The 19,221-nt window shown below is 51.8% G+C and overlaps 1 protein-coding gene across 2 annotated transcripts; it reads left to right on the plus strand.

The window, feature by feature from the left end:
* The first annotated feature begins 670 nt into the window (after positions 1-670).
* Positions 671-13,266, plus strand: Scn2b (sodium voltage-gated channel beta subunit 2). 2 transcript variants are annotated; one of them, XM_052758724.1, is made up of 5 exons: positions 671-944; positions 3,719-3,871; positions 8,116-8,282; positions 8,592-8,802; positions 9,355-13,266. In XM_052758724.1, exons 1-5 carry the CDS (start codon positions 875-877, stop codon positions 9,552-9,554), a joined length of 801 nt encoding a protein of 266 aa, XP_052614684.1. In that variant the 5' UTR covers positions 671-874; the 3' UTR covers positions 9,555-13,266. The 2 variants fall into 2 exon arrangements, with proteins under 2 accessions (XP_052614684.1, XP_052614693.1); XM_052758733.1 differs by lacking the exon at positions 3,719-3,871 and having other exon boundaries at positions 676-944.
* The last annotated feature ends 5,955 nt before the right edge of the window (positions 13,267-19,221 follow it).

Here is a 19,221-nt window from a genome sequence, read left to right on the forward strand (position 1 = left end):
TCCATCCATCCATCCATCCATCCATCCATCCATCCAACCATCCAGAGAGAGAGAGACAGAGACAGAGACAGAGACAGAGAGAGCCAGAGCCAGAGAGCATCTGAGCACACAGGTGCCCGGCACGTGTGTTGAGGTCAGAGGATGACCTGTAGCTCTCTCCTTCCACCAGGCGCATTCTGGGGGACCACACTCAGGTCATCATGTTTGGCCGTGGCTGCATGCACCTTCACCCCCTGAATCATCTCACTGGCCTCGTGGTGTTTTTAAATGGTAAGAAGGACTTCCTTACAGGCCTTTGGAATAAATAGATGGCTCCAACAGTCTCTTTCTTTCTTTTTATTCTCTTCCCTTCTCCTTTCTCTCCAAAGGGTCTTGCTTTGAAGCCTCCGGTAGCTTCAAACTCAGGGCAATCCTGTTTCTACTTCCCTACCGCTAGGATTACAGGCATGTGCCTCCTCACCTACATTTCTCTAGGAAATTTCAAAATCTAAAAATTATTTCAAGTGCAGTAGAAAGGCAAGATTTGATTTAGTTCTGAGTTTAGAGGGTAAAAAATTCTGGCAACTTAATTTCTTCCAGAAATATCATTTTTATGCCCTCCCACCTGCTTTTTGAAATCCACCAACCACAATATTTACTCCATTCCCCATTTTTCTCCCTTTCCCTTACACACCACCCCCCTCTCTTTTTAGCAGCCACATACAAGTCGGCCATATTAGAGAGATGGAAATAAAGCTTCCTTAATGTTGTACATGTCTTTGAAGTACATCCGTGCATTTTCTTTTTTAGCATCTAACCATTCCTCCCTTCTGGTCCTTGGTCCCTCAATCACCCTCTCCCATAGCCCACCCGCCTAACATCACAGTCTCTGAAAATGCACAGGGATGCCTGGCTACCTCGCCCTGCCTTCAGTCTCACGGGGCTCAGTCTGTTTTTCACTTTGGGTAAGTTAGAACCACATCTGCATGCTCCTAAGGGTCAGAAGTACAGCTGCAGCTGAAGGAGGAGGGGGCGGGGGCAGGGGGGAGGGAAGAGTGGGAGCGTCCCTCTGTGTCCTTGGGAAGGGGCGCGATGGGGATCTGGGACCTAGCTGGGATGCAGGATGCTGGGTGACTTGGTCACAAAAATGTTGACTAGGGGATGAGTGTTGCTTGGTGATGGGAATGATCAAAATAATCAAGAGGTGTTTTTTTTTTCTTTTCTCCCCTTTGGATTTCCCTGAAGTGGACCTATGTGGGGGGTGGGGCAGAGCTAGGCTGCTCTTCAGTCACTTCATGGATTTTTCTTTTTCTTTTTCTTATTATTATATTATTAGTATAGTTTTCATTTTTAGCTGCTTCTGATGAGAGCTCATAGGAGCTGCTGGTTTATCTAAACAGTCTCTTGTGAGCCCTGTTCCCTGGAATCCGGTGGATCTAAAGGGTTAGGAGAGAGTGTTCTGGAGAGTTGGGGTTGGGGGGGCAGAAAGTTGAGACTGTCCCACCAGTTTGTTGGGATGTATGTGGGAGGAATTGGGGATGAGGCTTGAGGCTGGGTTCTGAGGAGAAATACCAGAGAAGCTGCTGCTGGAGCAGGCACCCCTGGTGTGGACCTGATGGAGAGGTCAGGTGTCCAGGATCCAGGAAAAAGGAGAAAAATATAAATGGCACCTATGGACGAACAAGGTGTGGTCCTTTAAAACCTGTCTCAGAACAGTCTGTCCCAGCCTTTCAGACCACCCTGTCATGTGGTCCTAAAGTCAACTTCATATTTGAACACTCAGAGACTTCATGCCAGGCAGGCAGGTGGGCGAGGTTGTTTATAAGCCTGCTTCCCTCTGCACCCATCCCCCACCCCTCCATGAGATAAGGTCTCACTATGTAGCCCTGGCTGGCCTCAAACTTTCAGTGATTCTCCTGCCTCTGTCTCCTCCTGGGTGCTGGGAGTCTAGACAAGTGCCACCATGCTGGGCTCTAAACCTGCTTTATAGACAGTTTTATTCTTGATCTTAAAACTCCCTCAGCAGTGCCTGAGGGTCAAGTCCAAGCTATAATATTCTCCACCACAAATCAGTTTCTCTCTCTCTCTATCTGGGAGCCTGCAAGATAAGGATCTAACATCTTCCTTCTTGTGAAACTGGACCTAAGTTTAAAGCTATCTTTGTTCTTTACTTCATAACCATGGGCAAGATGCTACCCACCCTGAGGATCACTTCTATGGGTGACTGGAGATTGTCTCTTGCTTGGTGAACTTGTGACTTGACACAGTGCAGGGGCCAACAGTGGCAAATCTTTCTGCATTCTTCCTCAAGCCCTGGCATGGCCTATCTTGGTTAGCCCTCACAGCAATTATCTGAGGCAAACACTATGATTCTATTCGTGTTCCAGGGCGGAACCAGAGGCACGGAGAAGTTAAGTAACTCATCCAGTCAGGTCATGTGACTGGCATAAGGGAGCTGAGATTTGAACTCCCACATGACTGACTTAGCACATTCTCTTTAACATTGAGTTCTACCACCCCCAAAGTTCAGGAAATGGTACTGCTCTATTAGCATTAATTGTAAGAATCTCAAGTTCAGGTTACAAAGAGATGGGTGAGTGGTTATACACACACACACACACACACACACACACACACACACACACACACACACGCCAGAGCTGGAGGCCAGAGTCTCCTCTCAGAAGTTAGCCACTGCCTCATGCCAGATGGAGGCTGCCTACGCCAGCCACATCTAAGTGAAAAGGCCAGGGGCCCTGGCAACAGGACCAGCTAACCTGGGCTTGAGGGAGATGGTGCCATGGATGAAGAGGTCTGTGTGTCAGGGCTGTAAGAGGGAAGAAGTGGATATTTCAGCAGGCCTGTGAGAGTAGAGACCTTGATCTTGAAGCTGTGAGGAGGCATGCCTCTGCCGTGGAACTTGGGTGGCTGTGCTAAGAGGAATCACCGGGATGAAGGGATGTCACAGATATTAGGAGGGGCATATGGGGATGACTGTAAAGGTGGCACACAGCTATTCCCATGACAGAAATTCCAGTGTTTCTCAAGACCATCAGTTCTTTAGCTGCTAGCCTGGTCATCAAAGTCTGGATTATATTGGAACACAGAGTGGAGTATGGTCCTCAATCAGTCTGACCACACATATTTGCAGCTAAAGTGGGACCTAGATGTGGAGGAGAATGCCTCTTCCCACCCCCATCCCCCCGGCAACAAAATTTAATTGAGCACTTACTACGTGCTACATGCCTTTCCAGATGCAGGGATACCAACATGAATAAGGAGTTCCCAGGGCCTCTTGAGAGACAAAGGTACATGAACCACAGCAACTAAGCATTGTATGTACTGTAAGAATGTCAGGTATAGGGATAGTGCTAGAAGTCATCTTTTGCTAGTAGCTGTGTGCTGGACACTGTGCTGAGCTTTGTACACACCACATGTCATTTAATTGTCACGATAGCCTCAGTAGCATTAGTGTCCTCCGAATTACAGAGAGGCAGGCCATTGCAGCATTGGAGGGTTCATGACCTTGCCTCAGATCATATCAAGATCTCTCGACCACTCGGCCCCCAAGTCACTGGAAGAAATAGGAACCTGGTTGGGGAAGAACCAGACACTGGGTAGATGTCACCCGAGCTGTACCTTATGAATAGGGTTTGAGGTTTCTGTGGAAGAACTCCAGGGAGGGAGATGAGCAAACTTCCCAACCTAAAGCAGAAATGTGGACAAGGGCCCTGTGCAGGGCAAGGAAGAGGAACGTCAGTGTTGGAGTCCCTGGAGTCACATGGAGGGATGGAGCCGGCAGGAAATGTGGCTGTGGTGGGTCATCTGGGAGCTGCACCTGGGTGCCAGAACTTGGCCCTAAAAACAGCAGGGAGCCACTGGAGTCTTGGAGGTAGGGACCATGAGTACAGCTGGGTGATTGGGGAGGAGACCTGGGCAGGAGGATCTGCGTGGAAAGGCAGGAGAGGAGGTAGGGTGAGATGTCTCATTTGCCTGGGAGGCAGGGGCTGCCCCAGAGGACAATTCCTCTTCCTCTTCCCCCTTCCCCTCCTCCTTCCTCCCCTCTGTTTCTTTCTTTCTGTTTTCCCTCAAGAATAAAACAAACTTATAGACTGCTTTAGGGCTAGAAGGAGGAGTAAAGGGAATTCACTTCCGGTCTTTAGGAGAGACAGTGTTTGGTAGATAAATAGCCCAGGTTTAGGGTCTCTGCAGGATGGGCCAGGGCTTGAAGAACCCAGCTGGGGCAGGTCCTGGGTTGTCACATCCTTACATTCCCTTTTCCCACCACCTCCTTTCTGTGAGTTGGAAATCACAAGACCTAGACCTCAGACCTGGTCCCAAAGAGGACATTAGGAGATTCATGAATTCCCACTGTGGAGTTCCTTAACAGAACACTGTCTGCTGGGGGCCTGCCTGGAGCTGGGGACTTGGAGCTGCGGGTACTCATTAGGACACCTTGGAATGACAATGACATCCCTACACAGCTTGGCTCCTCACCTCAGCCCTGCCTGGAATCAGGCTCTAGTTTCGATTCCTGGCAGTGACCTTGGGTTAGCCGCTTCATTTCTTTGTGCTCCAGTTCTTCATCTGAAAGCGACCGGCGGTAGATCATGCTTGCCGGGGGTGTGTGCTCAGTTGAGGTAGCAGAGATGGCCGCACCGCTGCCAGGCCGTTGTGACGGCAGGCCTGTTGGTGAGCCTGGATCCATCCTTTCCAGAAGCACTGGGATCAACTGTCAGTTCTGACCTTGGCCAGCGCTTTCCTGAATTTAGTGAGAGCCTAAACTGACTGAGAGACTGAGGCCTCAGCCTGGAACCCCTGAGATTCTCATGAGGTCTCGGGCTGAATCTCAGACCAGCAGGTGAGAGCCATCTTCCTGGCTTCAGCTTGTCCCTGTTCTCAGAGCGTCTCCTAGTCCTCTTTCCTCACAATAAAAGGATGGCAGTTGATCTACAGCCTGGGAGGATCCCCTAGCTCTGGCTTCCTTTAGTTTGCCCCCCCCCCCACCCACCCACTTCTTCTTTGCTGGTGGGACTTGCCAGTTGACCTCTACGGCCACTAGAGGGCACACGAATCCCATCCGGTGCCTCTTGCAGGGCACATGCAGGGGAAACCGCATTGCACCTTTCTCTGTCTCCTGGCACCAGCCTGAAAACACCTCTGACTCCCGACGATTCTGCCGCCCGACATAGTGGCATGCCGGATCTTTCTAGATGAGATGATGGAGATGCCAATCAGACATTCAAATTCAACTGCTGGGGTGGGACAGGTTGGAGAGGGCGGTCTTTACAGAGCTAGTTGGTTTCAGAGCATTTGGGGGGCAGGGGTGGGACTTGGAAGGTGGGAGCCCTTTCAGGGGAGGGGCCGGAGAGGTTGGGATGACCAGCATAGGAGGTAAACTCAGGACAAACCTCCATCAGTTCTTTCCCTCAGATTTCTTAGTCTCTACAGCATGGGGGTGGTGTTAATATTTTCTGCACACCTCCTCCTTGCCTGGCACTGGTCCAGGTACTTTTAGACTCGATATGAAAGTGCAAGAGCCGGGAGCTAGGCGCTGTCCCTCTTGGGAGGGGCCCCATCAGCTCCCCCAGTTGATAGTCCCCTTGTGCTCATCTAGTGTCATTGGCCCTGCAGTTGAGGTCCATACATCTGCCACCATCCAGGCTTTGGAGGGACCTTCCCGGCCAGCAGTCCGGAGAACCTCCTCTCCTTAAGTTCTGAGCTTTGTGAGGCCTTTGCAGGGATGTACTGAGCAGAAGGATGCTCTGGGTAGGCTTAGCTTCGTGGCTTGCAGGCTGCCTTACTTCTGTTTCTGGGGGCGGGGCCAGCAGATTTGTGGGACCGAACAGTTGGAGAACCAGGATCCTTGCAGCCTGGCTCCTTAGCTACATTTGGGGGAAGTCCAAGGGTGTCAGTCTCCAAGGTACCCTCAGGTCTAGAGATCCCCCACCTCTGCTCTTAAGCCCTTTCTGTTCCAAAGCGGAACTTAAGGAGAATGAGGTTAATAACAGCTGCCATTTGCTGAACGCCTAGTTCTTATTTTAGTCATGGTAACCACCCAGTGACAGTGCCATGAACTAGGTTTTCTGGAGGAGGAGGTTGAAGTATGGGGAGGTGAGGGAGTCTGCCTACGGTTCTTACAGTTGACTGAGGCTAGAACTGGGGTGGAATCCAAGTGGAATCAAGGTGTGTATGTGAGGGGGCATGTATCTGCCCACATCTATAGCTGTAATTTTCACTCAGCTGGCATCTCAGTTGACCACCCTTAAACTCCCCAGAATCATCCCAACTCCTATGTTCTGGCCCCTTGGCCTGGTCCTTGCCCAACTCTGACTTCAGGTCTTATCATACCCTGTCTTGTTTTTTTTTCTCAGATGTGTGAAGGTCCATCCCAGCCATGAGAATGTGGCCCTTGATATTCCTAAATGGCTCGTTCCTTCTCTTGAGTTAGATGCTTCCTGAATGTCATTCTCTCGGAGCCTTGTTCCCTGACTACCCTGAATAAAACAACTCCCCTCGGCCATACTTCAGTCCTTACAGTCCATGTCATGCAGTGCTCCAGACAACCACAGTCTTATTTTTGTGGTTGTTGCTATATGCCGCCTCACCAGAATACAAGCCCCACAGTGCAGTGACTCTGCCTCAGGCCAGCAACTCCCAGGACCTAAGACTAAGCACCGGGCACACAGTAGATAATTTACATGTATGTAGTAGCTGAGTGAGTGAGGGCTGAGGATGTGGTTCAGTTGGTAAAGTGCCTGCCTACTCTGTGTAAAGTCTCGTATTTGATCTCCAGCAGTAAATAAACTGGGTGGGGTGGTGCGCCCCTGTAATCCAAGCACTCGGAAACTGGAGGTAGGTGAGTCAGAAGTTCAAGGTCATCCTTAGCTACATAGCTAATTCCAGGACAGCCTGGGCTGTGAGAAGAGGCCTGCCTGCCAGCCACACACACTACCAAACCTTGCAAAAAAACAAAAACAAAAAAACAAAAAAACAAAAAAAACCCAACAAAACAACAACATCAAACCCAGAACAAACAAAAAACCAAAACAAACCAAAAAAATCACAAAATAAAAAATGAAAATGAATAAGTGACTGATGGTGAATGTCACTCTGGGGGTTTGATCTGAGCAATCACTCTACCTCTGAGTTATGGCCCCTGCCCTGTTAATACTAAATTAATTTTTTAGAATGCAGTTCTAACAGTCTTAGCAGAGGATCTTGGAATTAAGGTCAGGGTGAATCTGAGGCAGCCTGAGTCCATCTGAGAAGGTACTTTTTTTTTCATACCTTGAAGGTGCGTGTCTCTGTAACTGCTGGACCCTGGGCAGCTTGCCTGTCTTGCTTAAGCTCTGCTCTGCCTAGGGTCCCCTAGAGGCACTTTCCTGGATTGCAGCACCCAGGCCCTGCCCTGAGTCTGGTGCCTCGGGCAGGACTTCAAAGACATTTCTTTGTCCACACTACCACCTGACAATTTGAAGCAGCTTTTTGCCATGGTGTTTCCAGGCCGACATTTCCCAAAGGGGAGGTCTCCCCCTAGGTCAATCGACACTGCCTTAGAATGACACCTCTTCCCCTGGGATGCCTTTTCCCTCCTGTCTGCCCTCTATCTTGTCTGTGAGAGCCTGGGGATGATCAGAGGCCTGTGCTGGGCTAGGCAAGAGGGAGGCTTTCCCAGACCCCACCATGCTTTAGCTGCCTGCCCCATGGGAACAAGGATGCTTCCCCTGGCAGGGCTTTGGAGCAGCAAAGATGATCAGAAGTATGTGGAGAACAAGGGGAAACTGAGGCAAGCCCAGTGAAGCCTCTTACTTAGCAGGGAAATGGTATTAGGATAGGTGGAGGCAAGTAGGGGGTCTGCCCACAATGGCCTTAGAAAAGGTTGAGGCCATGTGGCTGTCCGTGGCCTGGTAGACCATTGGATGGCTCTCTTTCGTGCCTGTTCTCCTGTGGACCACATCAGGTGTCCCTTATGTGCTTTGCCCTCCTAACAGCAGCTGCCAGCCCTGCCTGCTTCCCCCTAACTCCGCTCTGCCTCCCTCCATCTACTCACCACTGGCTATAGAAGGGTTGCAACCCTGCCCCCCCTGCCCCCTGTCACTCAGCATCCTCATCAGAGTGTGGTTTTGTCTGCAGTACCCCCAGGGCGGAGCATGGAAGTCACAGTCCCCACCACTCTCAGTGTCCTCAATGGGTCTGATACCCGCCTGCCCTGTACCTTCAACTCCTGCTACACCGTGAACCACAAGCAGTTCTCTCTAAACTGGACTTACCAGGAATGTAGCAATTGCTCGGAGGAGATGGTAAGTCCCAGTGGAGGAGGAGGTGGAGGGAAGTAAGAGCCCCGAAGTATGAAGCCCACCATTCCCATCCCTACATCTGCACTGGACCAGGACTCCTGGAGGATTCTGGGCGGGCTGCCTGACACAGAGGGCATGATGTCACCACAACTGGATGGCCCTTTCAAGGCTAACCCCCTTCTTCCCACGTAAAAAAAAAAAAAGATGAATGGGAAGCGATGATGGGGATGAATGTGGGGGTCTGCACACAATGTCCCCATGATCCTCACAGCCCCTTGCTCACCAGATGCCCACACTATTCTCCCAACCCAGTTCCTCCAGTTCCGAATGAAGATCATTAACCTGAAGCTGGAGCGGTTTGGAGACCGTGTGGAGTTCTCGGGGAACCCAAGTAAGTATGATGTGTCAGTGACGCTAAAAAATGTGCAGCTGGAAGATGAAGGCATTTACAACTGCTACATCACCAACCCACCAGACCGCCACCGTGGCCACGGCAAGATCTACCTGCAGGTCCTTCTGGAAGGTAAGGGTGACTGGGATGCTGAAAGACACGGGCCCTTTTGCTCAGCTTAGCTCAAGGCCCTTCAGGAGGCTGGGACCCCATCTCATCTTCAAGTGCTTGTGCTGGTGGAAGGCATCCATGCCTTCCCTCTGGTCCTTGAGGGAACAAGTCAATCATGCTCATAACCCTCAGTAATAACAGCAGCTTTCAGAGGCTTTGCCTCATTTCATCCACAGAACCCACTGAGAGAGGAGCTGTTAGGCCCATTGTATGGATGAGGAAACTTGGGTTCAAGCATACATTTCTTAAGATCATGCAATTCCTAACTCCTACAATCAAATTTGGGTCTGATCTCCAAGCCCATGGTCTTAAATACTCCATTCTGGGGGTGGAGGGGCTTATTGAGGAGGCTTGGGGGCAGGGATGCTTAGAGGTCAGTGGTCTAGGTTGCTCTGACTTTGACTGATGCCCTGTCGGTGAAGATGAGTCAAGTCAGATCCCTTCATATTTTGGGGAGCAGGGGAGACAGGAGATTTCCTTCCCAGCTGCATGATTCTTTTTCCTTTACCTCAGTGCCCCCAGAGCGGGACTCCACGGTGGCAGTCATCGTGGGTGCCTCGGTGGGGGGCTTCCTGGCTGTGGTCATCTTGGTGCTGATGGTGGTCAAGTGTGTGCGGAGGAAAAAAGAGCAGAAGCTGAACACGGATGACTTGAAGACGGAGGAGGAGGGCAAGACGGACGGCGAGGGCAACGTAGATGACAGTGCCAAGTAACCGGCAGCCCGCCCTGGAGCCCCTCCCCATGTTCTGTCTCCTCTCACTCTCTTCCCTGTACAGTGTGACCCTGCCTGCTCTCTCTCGGTGTGCTTCTCTCTAATAGGACCCCAGGACTGACCTGGGGCCTCACTTCCCATCCCCTGCCACCACCACCACCCCCATACCAAAGGTGACCTCCCTCCCTTCCATCTGAAAACTGCCTTGGTATCTGAGATATGCCAGCCCTGGGGAGAGCAGAGCAGGGCTCTAGCCTGTCAATCTTTGAGGAAGAAAGACCCTGTGCGTGATCCCAAAGACAGGATGGGGGAGGGAGGGCAGTGGGAGAAGAGGTTGGCTGCCCATCTTGTCTAGGGTTTGGTCTGGTGGTGGTTTAAACTGTGGGGGTAGCAGTATGTGTATGTGTGTATGGGTGTGGGGGGTGTCCTGTGCTGACCAGAGGCACTATGGGAAGGACTCATGGTGGCTTTGCTGTGTTCCTCTGGCTATTCCCAGCACAGAGCAGCCATCAGGCTGGGGATGAAGGTAGGGTCCTACCATTTGTGGGGACATTTTTTTTAAAGGAATGACTGTGCATTTTGAGAACACTCAAGGAAAGCTGGAGGGAAGACATTCCTGGACACAAGCCTTGGCCCAGAGAACTCTGTTCTGGCCTCATTTCTATCACTGCTCCCAGGGAGGCTCTGGTTCGCCCTTGACTACTGCTCTCTTGGGGATGCAGGCAGGAGCAGGGCTGAAAAGCAGCATCAGGCAGGATCATACCCCACCCTAGGAACCCCCCAGCAGAAGACCTGTGTCAGAGTCTGCTAGGGGACCGAGGGGTGCTGGCTTCATTGCAAACACGTTTAGCTGCCTTCTCCAAAAAGATGATCACTTTGGTTTCAGCAAGTAGCAGCCAAGGCTCAGAAGTCTGTGTGTGTGTGTGTGTGTGTGTGTGTGTGTGTGTGTGTGTGTGTGTGTGTGACTGCAAACAGGATTAGCTGCCTTCTCCAATGAGATGATCACTTTGGTCTCAGCAAGTAGCAGCCAAGGCTCAGAACTCTCTCTCTCTCTCTCTCTCTCTCTCTCTCTCTCTCTCTCTCTCTCTCTCTCTCTCTCTCTCTCTCGTGTGTGTGTGTGTGTGTGTGTGTGTGTGTGTGTGTGTGTGTGTGTGTGTGCGCACAGAGGGCAACCTCCTGCAGGGTTTCTTTCAGTTGGGGATTTCTAGTTGCCCTTGGCAGGATTTCCTTCTGGCTGCTGGCACGAAGGAAGAGAAGGCTGGAGGGAAAATGAGAGGACACAGGTATAGCCTCTGAGTCCTGCCCCAGAACTCCCCTCGTAGGGGACAAAGTCACTCTCGGGAAGCCAACTTTCACTGCCATTTTCCTATCATTCTAAGAAACTTGTTCAAGTCTAGAGCCGGGGAGAAAGGCGGGGTAGAAACTGCTAATCAAAGAGCATGGTGTTGGGAGATGCTCAGAGGAGAACTAGCCCAGAGCCCCCTGCAGATGGGGAGACTGGAGTGACCGACAGGAGCTGAAGGTCTCGCCCAGTTCTGGCTCCTTGGTCCCCAGTTAGAATAAATAGAGCTTCCTGGTGGGAGACCCTCAAGTCTAGAAGGTATTTGTGTGTGGTGGTGGTGGGGTTCACCTAGCCCTGCTCCCCTCCCAAGAACTCAGCCCCTATAAGCTCAGGGAGTTAGCTGTCCAGGGTAGGGAAGAGGGTGGTGGAGACAGGACCATGACAGTCTCAGGGACCAATCCTTGCCTCTGCTTAACTCGAAGAGACAATGATGGCAGATGAGAGGTTCAGCTTAATTCACTTCAAGTCAACAACCATTTACTGAGCGTCTGCTCTCTGCCGGGCACTCTGCTGGGTGCCAGGGGCGCATCTAAAGCCATAACAGAGTCAGGGACCGCCGGCCAGATCTGCACTGTAGGACCAAGATTCACTTTTTGGTGCATCCACTTCCACCTCTGCAGCCGCTGCTTCCACAAGAGAGTCAGGGGAGAAGGAAGAGGCTCTTGAGTCTGGGGCTCGGGAAAGTAAGAGTGCAAGGGAAGAGGTAGGGACCACTGGGAGGGGTCAAGTAGGTTGAGCATGGAGTAGGGGATGGGTAGCCAGCCAGAGAACTCTCGGCAAGGTGAATCTAACCCTTCTGGAAGTTCTGAACTCTTTGGCTCAGTACCTAACTGCCAATCAACACACTGCCAATGGGAGCGGGCTAAGCCACCAGGATGCCTGGAGCAGGTGGACACTGCCTATCCTTCAAGCCGGTCTCCTAGGAGTGGAGAGATGAGTGGTGGGCGCCTCGAACCAGTGGAAACCAAAGGCGGCGATCCATACTTCTGCGGCCTGGAGTAGTTAGTTCTCGACATCTTGCACGCACCCTCTTCTCTCAGGGTGCACGGACATGGGACTTGGCTCACACTAGGTCTCGTAGCATTTGGGTGGGTTACTCGTGAGACTCCCCAAGGGTCTAAGAAGGTCTAAGAAGGTCTGTCTCTTTAAGAAGCTGGAGTCTCTTGGGGGTCTTTTTCTTTTCTGCCCTGACAGAGTGGGGTCCAGGAAAGCAATGCCCATCTCTGGACCCCACAGGCTGGGTCAGGGGCCATTTCTGCCCCAGGTGCTTGCCCTCATGCTCACTTTCTTCTGGAGCTGCTCCGGACCCTCCTCCATGACCTCTGGGCTGTGAGGTTAGGAACCAAACCAGGCTCCTGTGAGGTGAGGTGGGAAACTGTGAGATGTTTCTACAGGAGCCATTGCTCAGCCTTGCTTCCTGGCTTATGCCAGCAAACTGCTCTCTTGCTGCAGTGTGGGCTTTGGGCCCCACTTATGGCTGCATGCTCTTCCCATCACTGTGCTCCCAACCACTCCTGCCCTCCCAGAACCCCCCCCCCCCCCCCACCACCACCACATATCCCATCTGCCTCTTCTTCCTAATAAAGGGCCACTGCAAAGAAAGATGGGCTGGCTAACCCATGGGATTTAGTTTATGAGAACAAAGCACAATTTTTCAGGACTGGAAATGCCTTGAGGTGCCTTGGAACTGGCTTTGGAAATAGCTCTCTGCCCTTCCGGCAATGAACTCGTCAGTTATTTCCAGTTCATAAAAAAGCTGATTGGGTCCATGTTTGCCTGGGAATCTCCTTGGGAAAGTTGGGCTACTAAATATTTACAGGATCAGGTTAAGGCGGCAGACAGGTGGAACTACTGGCCAGGTCCAAAGAAGTTAGTCCCAGGTCATAGGAATGGCTTGGTGCAGTTAGAACGGGTTTCTTCCTTCATATGTCTTAAGGATAGACGGCCTTGCTGTGCCTCTTGCTAATGTCTTCCTTTACCGAAGCTTGCTGATGCGATTGTACATAGCCTTTCTATAGAGGTATAGATATATTATATATGCATATATAAAACATCTCACTATGCCCACCCTAAAAGTTACATTGTTGGGGGAGGATATAATCATGTCTCAGTGTTTCCGGGTAGATTCACCAAAGGTTCATTATGGAACTTTCTTTATGCTTTTTTGGGAGAACCCACCTGCATACCAAGCATTTATGCATGTCTAGGTTCTCCCTGCTGTTTGGAGGTTGGAAGGGGTGGTTGGGAGGGGAGAGAAGCTTTACACAAATGGTCTTCTGAGACCTGACTGCTGGGAGCAGGCTGGGTTTCTTAGCAGTTTGTCTGGTTGCTTGGATCTGCTGGCTGCAATAAACACACTGTCTCCCCTGAACATCTCTCGAGTATGGTGTGTTTTTCTTTTTCTGGGGTACAGACTGGGGTAGGGAGAGGCTTTGCTTGGAGCCTGATGGGAAGCCCTGGTGCTCCTTCACCAGGACACCATGCATCCTGCTGGATCTGAGGGCCTCAAAGTGCTCACCTTGCAAGGAAAAAAATGAAGCCTACCTGCCTCGCCCTTATTTTTCATCTGTTTGCCCTTCCGGACCCTGGAGGACTCTGTCCTCCACAGTAAGCACTCTTGGACAGGGGACTGAGCACCCAGTTCTGCGAAAGACTTTCAGTTACTTCTGGGGTGTGGACAATCCTCCAGCACCCAAGGCTGGCTGCTCTGGAGATACCACCTATTCTTCCCATAGACAGATGGGCCATCCTTCCTGCTCCCGGCTTCTTAACAGCGTCTAACTGGGTAGACAGCGTAGACAGCGCTCTTGCCTGCTCTGGAATCCAGAAAGAGAGGAGGGCAGCTGGTCAGGGTGCCTCAGGGCAGCTTCAGTGGGCAGGGTGGCTGCTGGGAAGTCAGGAAGCCTCTGTGTGTATTTGTATCACGGTATCCTATTTACATAGTGCTGAATCAGCCTTAAGACATCCAAGGACCAGAGAGGTTGCTCAGGGGCTAAAGGTGTTTTGCTGCAAAGCCCAACACCTGAATTCCATCCCTGGGACTCACATGATAGAAGGAGAGAACCAGCTCCTGCACACACACACACACACACACACACACACACACACACACACAATGTGTAAACAAGGTTCAAGACAAAGGTCATCCTTCTGTCAAGGGGCTTAAACTTGCTGAATGTCAAGGAACATCTGTAAGTAATAGGTCATTTTTCTCTAACATTTCTGTCTATTCTCTGGCGATCTGGAGACCACCCTTGATGGTTAGTGGTCAGGAATGTTCTAGAAGGATCTCAGGACTAGTAACCCTAATGCTTGTGATGACCACAAATGTGACCCGAGTGAGACCCCAGGAAGGAGGCAGTGGCGTCAAGCGAAGATGGCTAGTGTGGCTGGCATTAGCAGAGCCAGAGGACCTTGGTTTAGGAGGGTGTCTATTCCCTGGAGCCCCTGAGTCCTTCTGATGGGCAGATGTCAAAGAGGGTGTCTTTGTACTAAACAGAAAGAGAAAGTGAGGCAAGAGACTGAGTGTAAGAGGCACTAGGGAGTCTGTCTGGTTCCTTCAGGGTGGACATAGGCGGCTGATGCTCAGTCATGTCACCATCTCTCTCTCTCTCTCTCTCTCTCTCTCTCTCTCTCTCTCTCTCTCTCTCTCTCTCTCCTAATAACATTTGGAATGTTCGGGCTGGGCCTGACTTCCAGGAGGTGGGGATTCAGGCATTTATTCTAGTTTGATGTCTTTGACTTGCTTGAGCTTGGGTGGGATAGTTTTGATTGCAGTTCAAGTTGCCTTGGGGAAAAGACTTCCCATCATCCTACCTCCTACTCTGACTGGTCAGATCACTGGTTTCCTGAGTTCCTCAGTCAGCTGAGTGGGCCAAGACAAGCTATTCCTTCACTATCCTGATGGGAAGCCACTTGTGGGGTAGGAATCACAGGGATGGAGCAAGCAAGTAGATATTCACAAACTCAGAGATAGGAGGCCCTGCAGAAGTCACAGCCAAGTCCCCTCCATGTCCTAAATGGGAAACTGAGGACCAGAGTTTGCTTAAGGTTTCATGTTGAACCAAGAACAGAGAGGGTCTTCATGGGTTCGAAAACTGCCATTTTTCCCTTCCTACCTCCCTGCTCCAGTGCTGGGTCTAGCCCAGCTCAGCACAGCAGCCCATGACAGCCCATCTCCTGCCCTGTCCTTTTCTAGTGTCTTCTGTCCGTATAGAAGAGGTTCATGCTTCCTAAAGGCTCAATTTTCCTTCTTTCTTTTCTTTTCTTCCCCCCCCCCCCAGGACAGGGTTTCTCTGTGTAGTTTTGGCGCCTGTCTTGGATCTCACTCTGTAGACCAGGCTGGCCTCGAACTCACAGAGATCCGCCTGCCTCTGCCTCCCGAGTGCTGGGATTAAAGGCAGGTGCACTACCACCTCCCTGAAAGGCTCAACTTTCAAAGTTGAAGTTCAGAGAAGGGAAGTCACGGGGTTGGCTGGTAGCAGAGGCAGGAAGAGAGCCCAGGTCTTCCTTCCCCGAGCTGACCTGATATCCACGGACAAGAAGACCACTTTTCTTTAGTTCGACTTCTGAGTCCCATTTGTACGCTCACTACTAGCCTGGCCTGCCTAGCGCTGGTTTGTATGCCCGCTCTTTTTAGGTCATGGGTCTCCCACCCATCTTGTAGAGGAAGGGTAGCATCCATACACTTAGGTGAGAGGAGAGTAGGTCAGGGCTCGGTGGGGAGCACACTGGACACCTAGCTGTGTAAGAGCTGGACACCTTCACCATTGTCACCTCCGGGACTCAGAAGGTCCCTGCTGCCGGGACCTCCACAGGAACTCTCCCAGAGAGCCCTGGTGGCTTTCTTCCTTCCCACAGAGTCTCATCCTCAATCACCCCAGGTTCCACTCGTTTCTTACAGCCAAGGCGCCAGCTACTTCTCAAGAGAGGCTCCAGCCAGTAGGGGAGAGTTCCAGGGACCCAGAAGCAGGGTGTCCAGCTGGGACCCATATCTTGAATTCCAACATGGCATGCAGAGGAGTCAGCCAAGGACCCCATTCTCCCACAGGACAGAAGAGACCCCAGACTAAGATGGGGAAGAAAAGCTGGGGAGGGGTAGAGGAGGGAGAACAGAGGAGACGAGAGTAGATAAATAGGAAGCAGGGAGTAGGTGAACTGGTGATGTAGATTTTCCTTTTCTCTGGCAATAATGACCTTGAAAGTCCAGGAGGTGCTATGGGGAAGGGAACCGAACAGACCCTGGACACTAAGCTTGACTACTTGAGATTCTATGGACAGGGACAAAGCCACCTTTATCCCAACCCCAACTGACCCTGCTTCTTAGGAGGATCTTTAAGCTGTTTATCTCAACAGACTGAGCAGTTCCCCCACCTCTACATGGGCACAAGGGCAGAGGCAGAGGGTACACTTAGCCAGGAAGGGAAGTGCGCACCCCAGCTCTTGGTAAACTTGGTGGGGCAGGCTGTGGTCCCATGGATCAGATGGCTCTCATTCCACCCAAGACGAAACCCTAGGACTGGCTGGCGGAGGTGGTGGCTATTGATCCAGTGGAGGTCAGCCGTGCAGGCGATGAGTTTCCTGAGGTAATGAGATCTCCATTCCGGAAGGTATTCAAGCAGAGCTTGGAGGTGTTGTCAAGAAGGTTCAAGTATCGGATCATACCTTTAGATTATACCTTTAGCCTTTAGTCTTAAAGGCTACTGACAACAGCCCTCATTCTAGGACTCACACGGTAGAAGCAGGATTAGCCCTTGCTTGCCTGGAGATAAATAAGACTAATATCCCTCCCTTCATCGCTCTATTGAGCCACGGTCTTCCCTGGGCCTTCTTTACACCTCACTTTTCACATTTACTTGTTCATTGTGCCTTTGCACGTGGAAGTGAGAGGACAATTTACTCCCACCGCATTGTCCTGGGGGTTGAACTCAGACCATCAGGTTTAGCCACAGGCACCCACAGAGCCATCTCACCAGCCCTACTTATACCCCCTTTCTGGCATCTGCTTTACATGATTTAGAGGTGGTGGGGGTGGGAGTGTTGGCAAAGCCCCAGATAGATGGAGAAAATAGCCTGGAAGACGGTGAGAAACATGAAGCCAGGTGCCCTGTGGAGTGTCTTTCCAAAGATCCAGCCAAATCTAACTTGCTTTCTTTGGCCTGCCTGCCAGGGCTCTGGATTCCCCTGTCTTTACAGATAAGACCATATACATTAAAGATGAAAGTCCTCGCCCCTCCCCTGGGGGGCCTTTCCTTCCTTATTACCACTCCAGCTCTGCCAGTCTGCCTCATCCCTGCTGCTGACACTCTCCACTGCAGCTGGCCCTGTGGGCAGGTCAAGGTATAGCTTTCATGTCCTACCAGAAGGGGCTTGACTGACCCTGGGCTAGACCTGTAGGAACGGCCACTCTCTATGGAGGAGCTGCTGTGTCTGGCACTGAGCGAGGCGCTCTGTGTCAGTCTAGCTAAGCGTAAAGACCCTCCGCAAATGCTCATTCCTTTCTTAGGTCCACAGACGAGGGAACAAAGTTCTGCTGTAGTAGGCACATGTACGAACAAGGTGATCAAGTGCAGAGTTAGTTGATTTAAAGGCCAGGGCCGTGTGAAGGCAAACGCTCCACTTTATATCATAGGAACACTGGAGTGACTTTCCACAGTCCAGACACGTAGGGACAGGTGGAGGAAGGGCGAGTTGAGCCAACTCCAAAATGATCATGGGTGACGCAGGGGTCAAAAGGAGCCCAGGCAAAGCTTTCCCAGAGGCCTCTGATGTCTCACTGGGATCTGGTGCTCTGACTCCCCGGCTCTGTGTGAACAGTGGCGGCCTCTGCTGGCCACCTTTTCACCTCTAGGACTGCCGCAAGCCTGTGAGCCTCCTCACCGTCCTGGCGGAACTCTCTCAGTCCCTCACCGCTTCTCCTCAGCCTGTCTCACTCTAACTTCCCGAAGCTGCCCGTGAACAGCTTCTCGTGAGCCTCCTTACCCTTCTGATTGGAGCTCTCCTAATCCCTACTCCTCTCTAACTTCCTGGAGCTACCTTCCACCTAGGGAAGATGTCCCCCACTCCCACCTTTCCTTTCCACGTCCCTTCTCCCCTTTCCCTGCTCTCTGCCTGTCCCCTCTCCTCTCCCCTGGCATACCAACTCTCCTAGCGGCACCCTTCCCCCATTAAATGTTCATGGAGAGAACAGGATGAGGATCTTTAGGGAGTCCTGCCCGGCACTCTACGGTTTTGTACTTTTGTATCTGGTGCCCATTTGAGGGGCAGGACAGGGTCCTGGTTTCAGGGGCACATGTGGCCACTTAGCTAATATGATAGCCTCCAATGGACAGCAGCTGCAATGTATAACAAACCTTCCCCAAACCTCCAGATCACACACCTCTTGAGCCCCCATCCGCCCCTGATGAGAGGGCAGGGTACTTGGTGACCCAGGAAACAGAGTTAAACACAGCTCTGGGGTGTGGGTTAGGGTGACTAAGATTCTGTCCAGGGGCTTCAGTTCCCACCCCAGTGTGGGTCCCAAGAAAGAGATGCCCAGGACTCACCCATTTCTGAGCTGCTTCTAGAAGTGGGCACACACCCCTCTCCAGCTTGGGACTGTCCGGCCAGCAGAGACATGCCCGGGATGGTTCGGCTCCCTCCTCCCTCTGCCCTCCTCCTTCCAATGAGCTCATCTGTCTGGGGCTTCCCATCCCCCTTTGCCTGAAAGGATGTTTGGACAGAACCTGGCAGAAAGCAAGGAAAGAAGAGAGGGAGGGGGTGACTGCTTACCTGCCTATGCCCTGAGCCCCTAGGAAGTGGAGGCGGGAGAGAGAGAGGAAGAACTCTCCTCAAGAGGGGAGCTTGGAGAGAGTTTAGCTTTCGACCAACTCACTGATGCCCTGGGAGCCCTGAACTGAGGTGGCCATGCGGCATCCTTTGCTGGACCGTTCAGCCACGTGCCTGCAGGCTGGTTTGGTGCATGCTGTCTTGTTAACTCTCTCAGCACCTGCCAAACTTCCGTGGAGGCTGAGAGAGTGGCTGATGAGGCAGCCACTCAGAGCCAGGGGAGGGGTGAGTGGGGAGGGGCTGAGAGTAGCCTCGGATACTCTAGAAAGAGGCTCCAGAGCACCAGCCCAAGCCCCCACCCAAGGGGCAGAAGAACTTGTGGGCTTTTAACTTGAATGCAGAATCTGGTGCTTGTAGTTGCGCTGAGATGGGGGTCCTGTTTCCAAAGTGGAGGGGAGCCCAGGGCAGGCAAGATGCAGAGGCAGCTCTTGGTCGGGATCCAAGGCCTGAAGGGAGCCATAAGGTGAGGGTGTAGGGCCAGCTCCCTGCAGAACCCACA

Source organism: Peromyscus californicus, unplaced genomic scaffold (assembly GCF_007827085.1).
Source record: "Peromyscus californicus insignis strain IS unplaced genomic scaffold, ASM782708v3 Scaffold_11__1_contigs__length_118956290, whole genome shotgun sequence".
NCBI classification, from domain to species: Eukaryota; Metazoa; Chordata; class Mammalia; order Rodentia; family Cricetidae; genus Peromyscus; species Peromyscus californicus.

Excerpts from the sequence above, each read along its gene's own strand:
- Scn2b (XM_052758724.1), top strand. The coding sequence starts at position 875 with ATGCACAGGGATGCCTGGCTACCTCGCCCTGCCTTCAGTCTCACGGGG. Across the intron at positions 3,872-8,115 it reads GAGCCACTGGAGTCTTGGAG|TACCCCCAGGGCGGAGCATG; the intron begins GTAGGGACCATG and ends TTTTGTCTGCAG. Across the intron at positions 8,803-9,354 it reads CCTGCAGGTCCTTCTGGAAG|TGCCCCCAGAGCGGGACTCC; the intron begins GTAAGGGTGACT and ends CCTTTACCTCAG.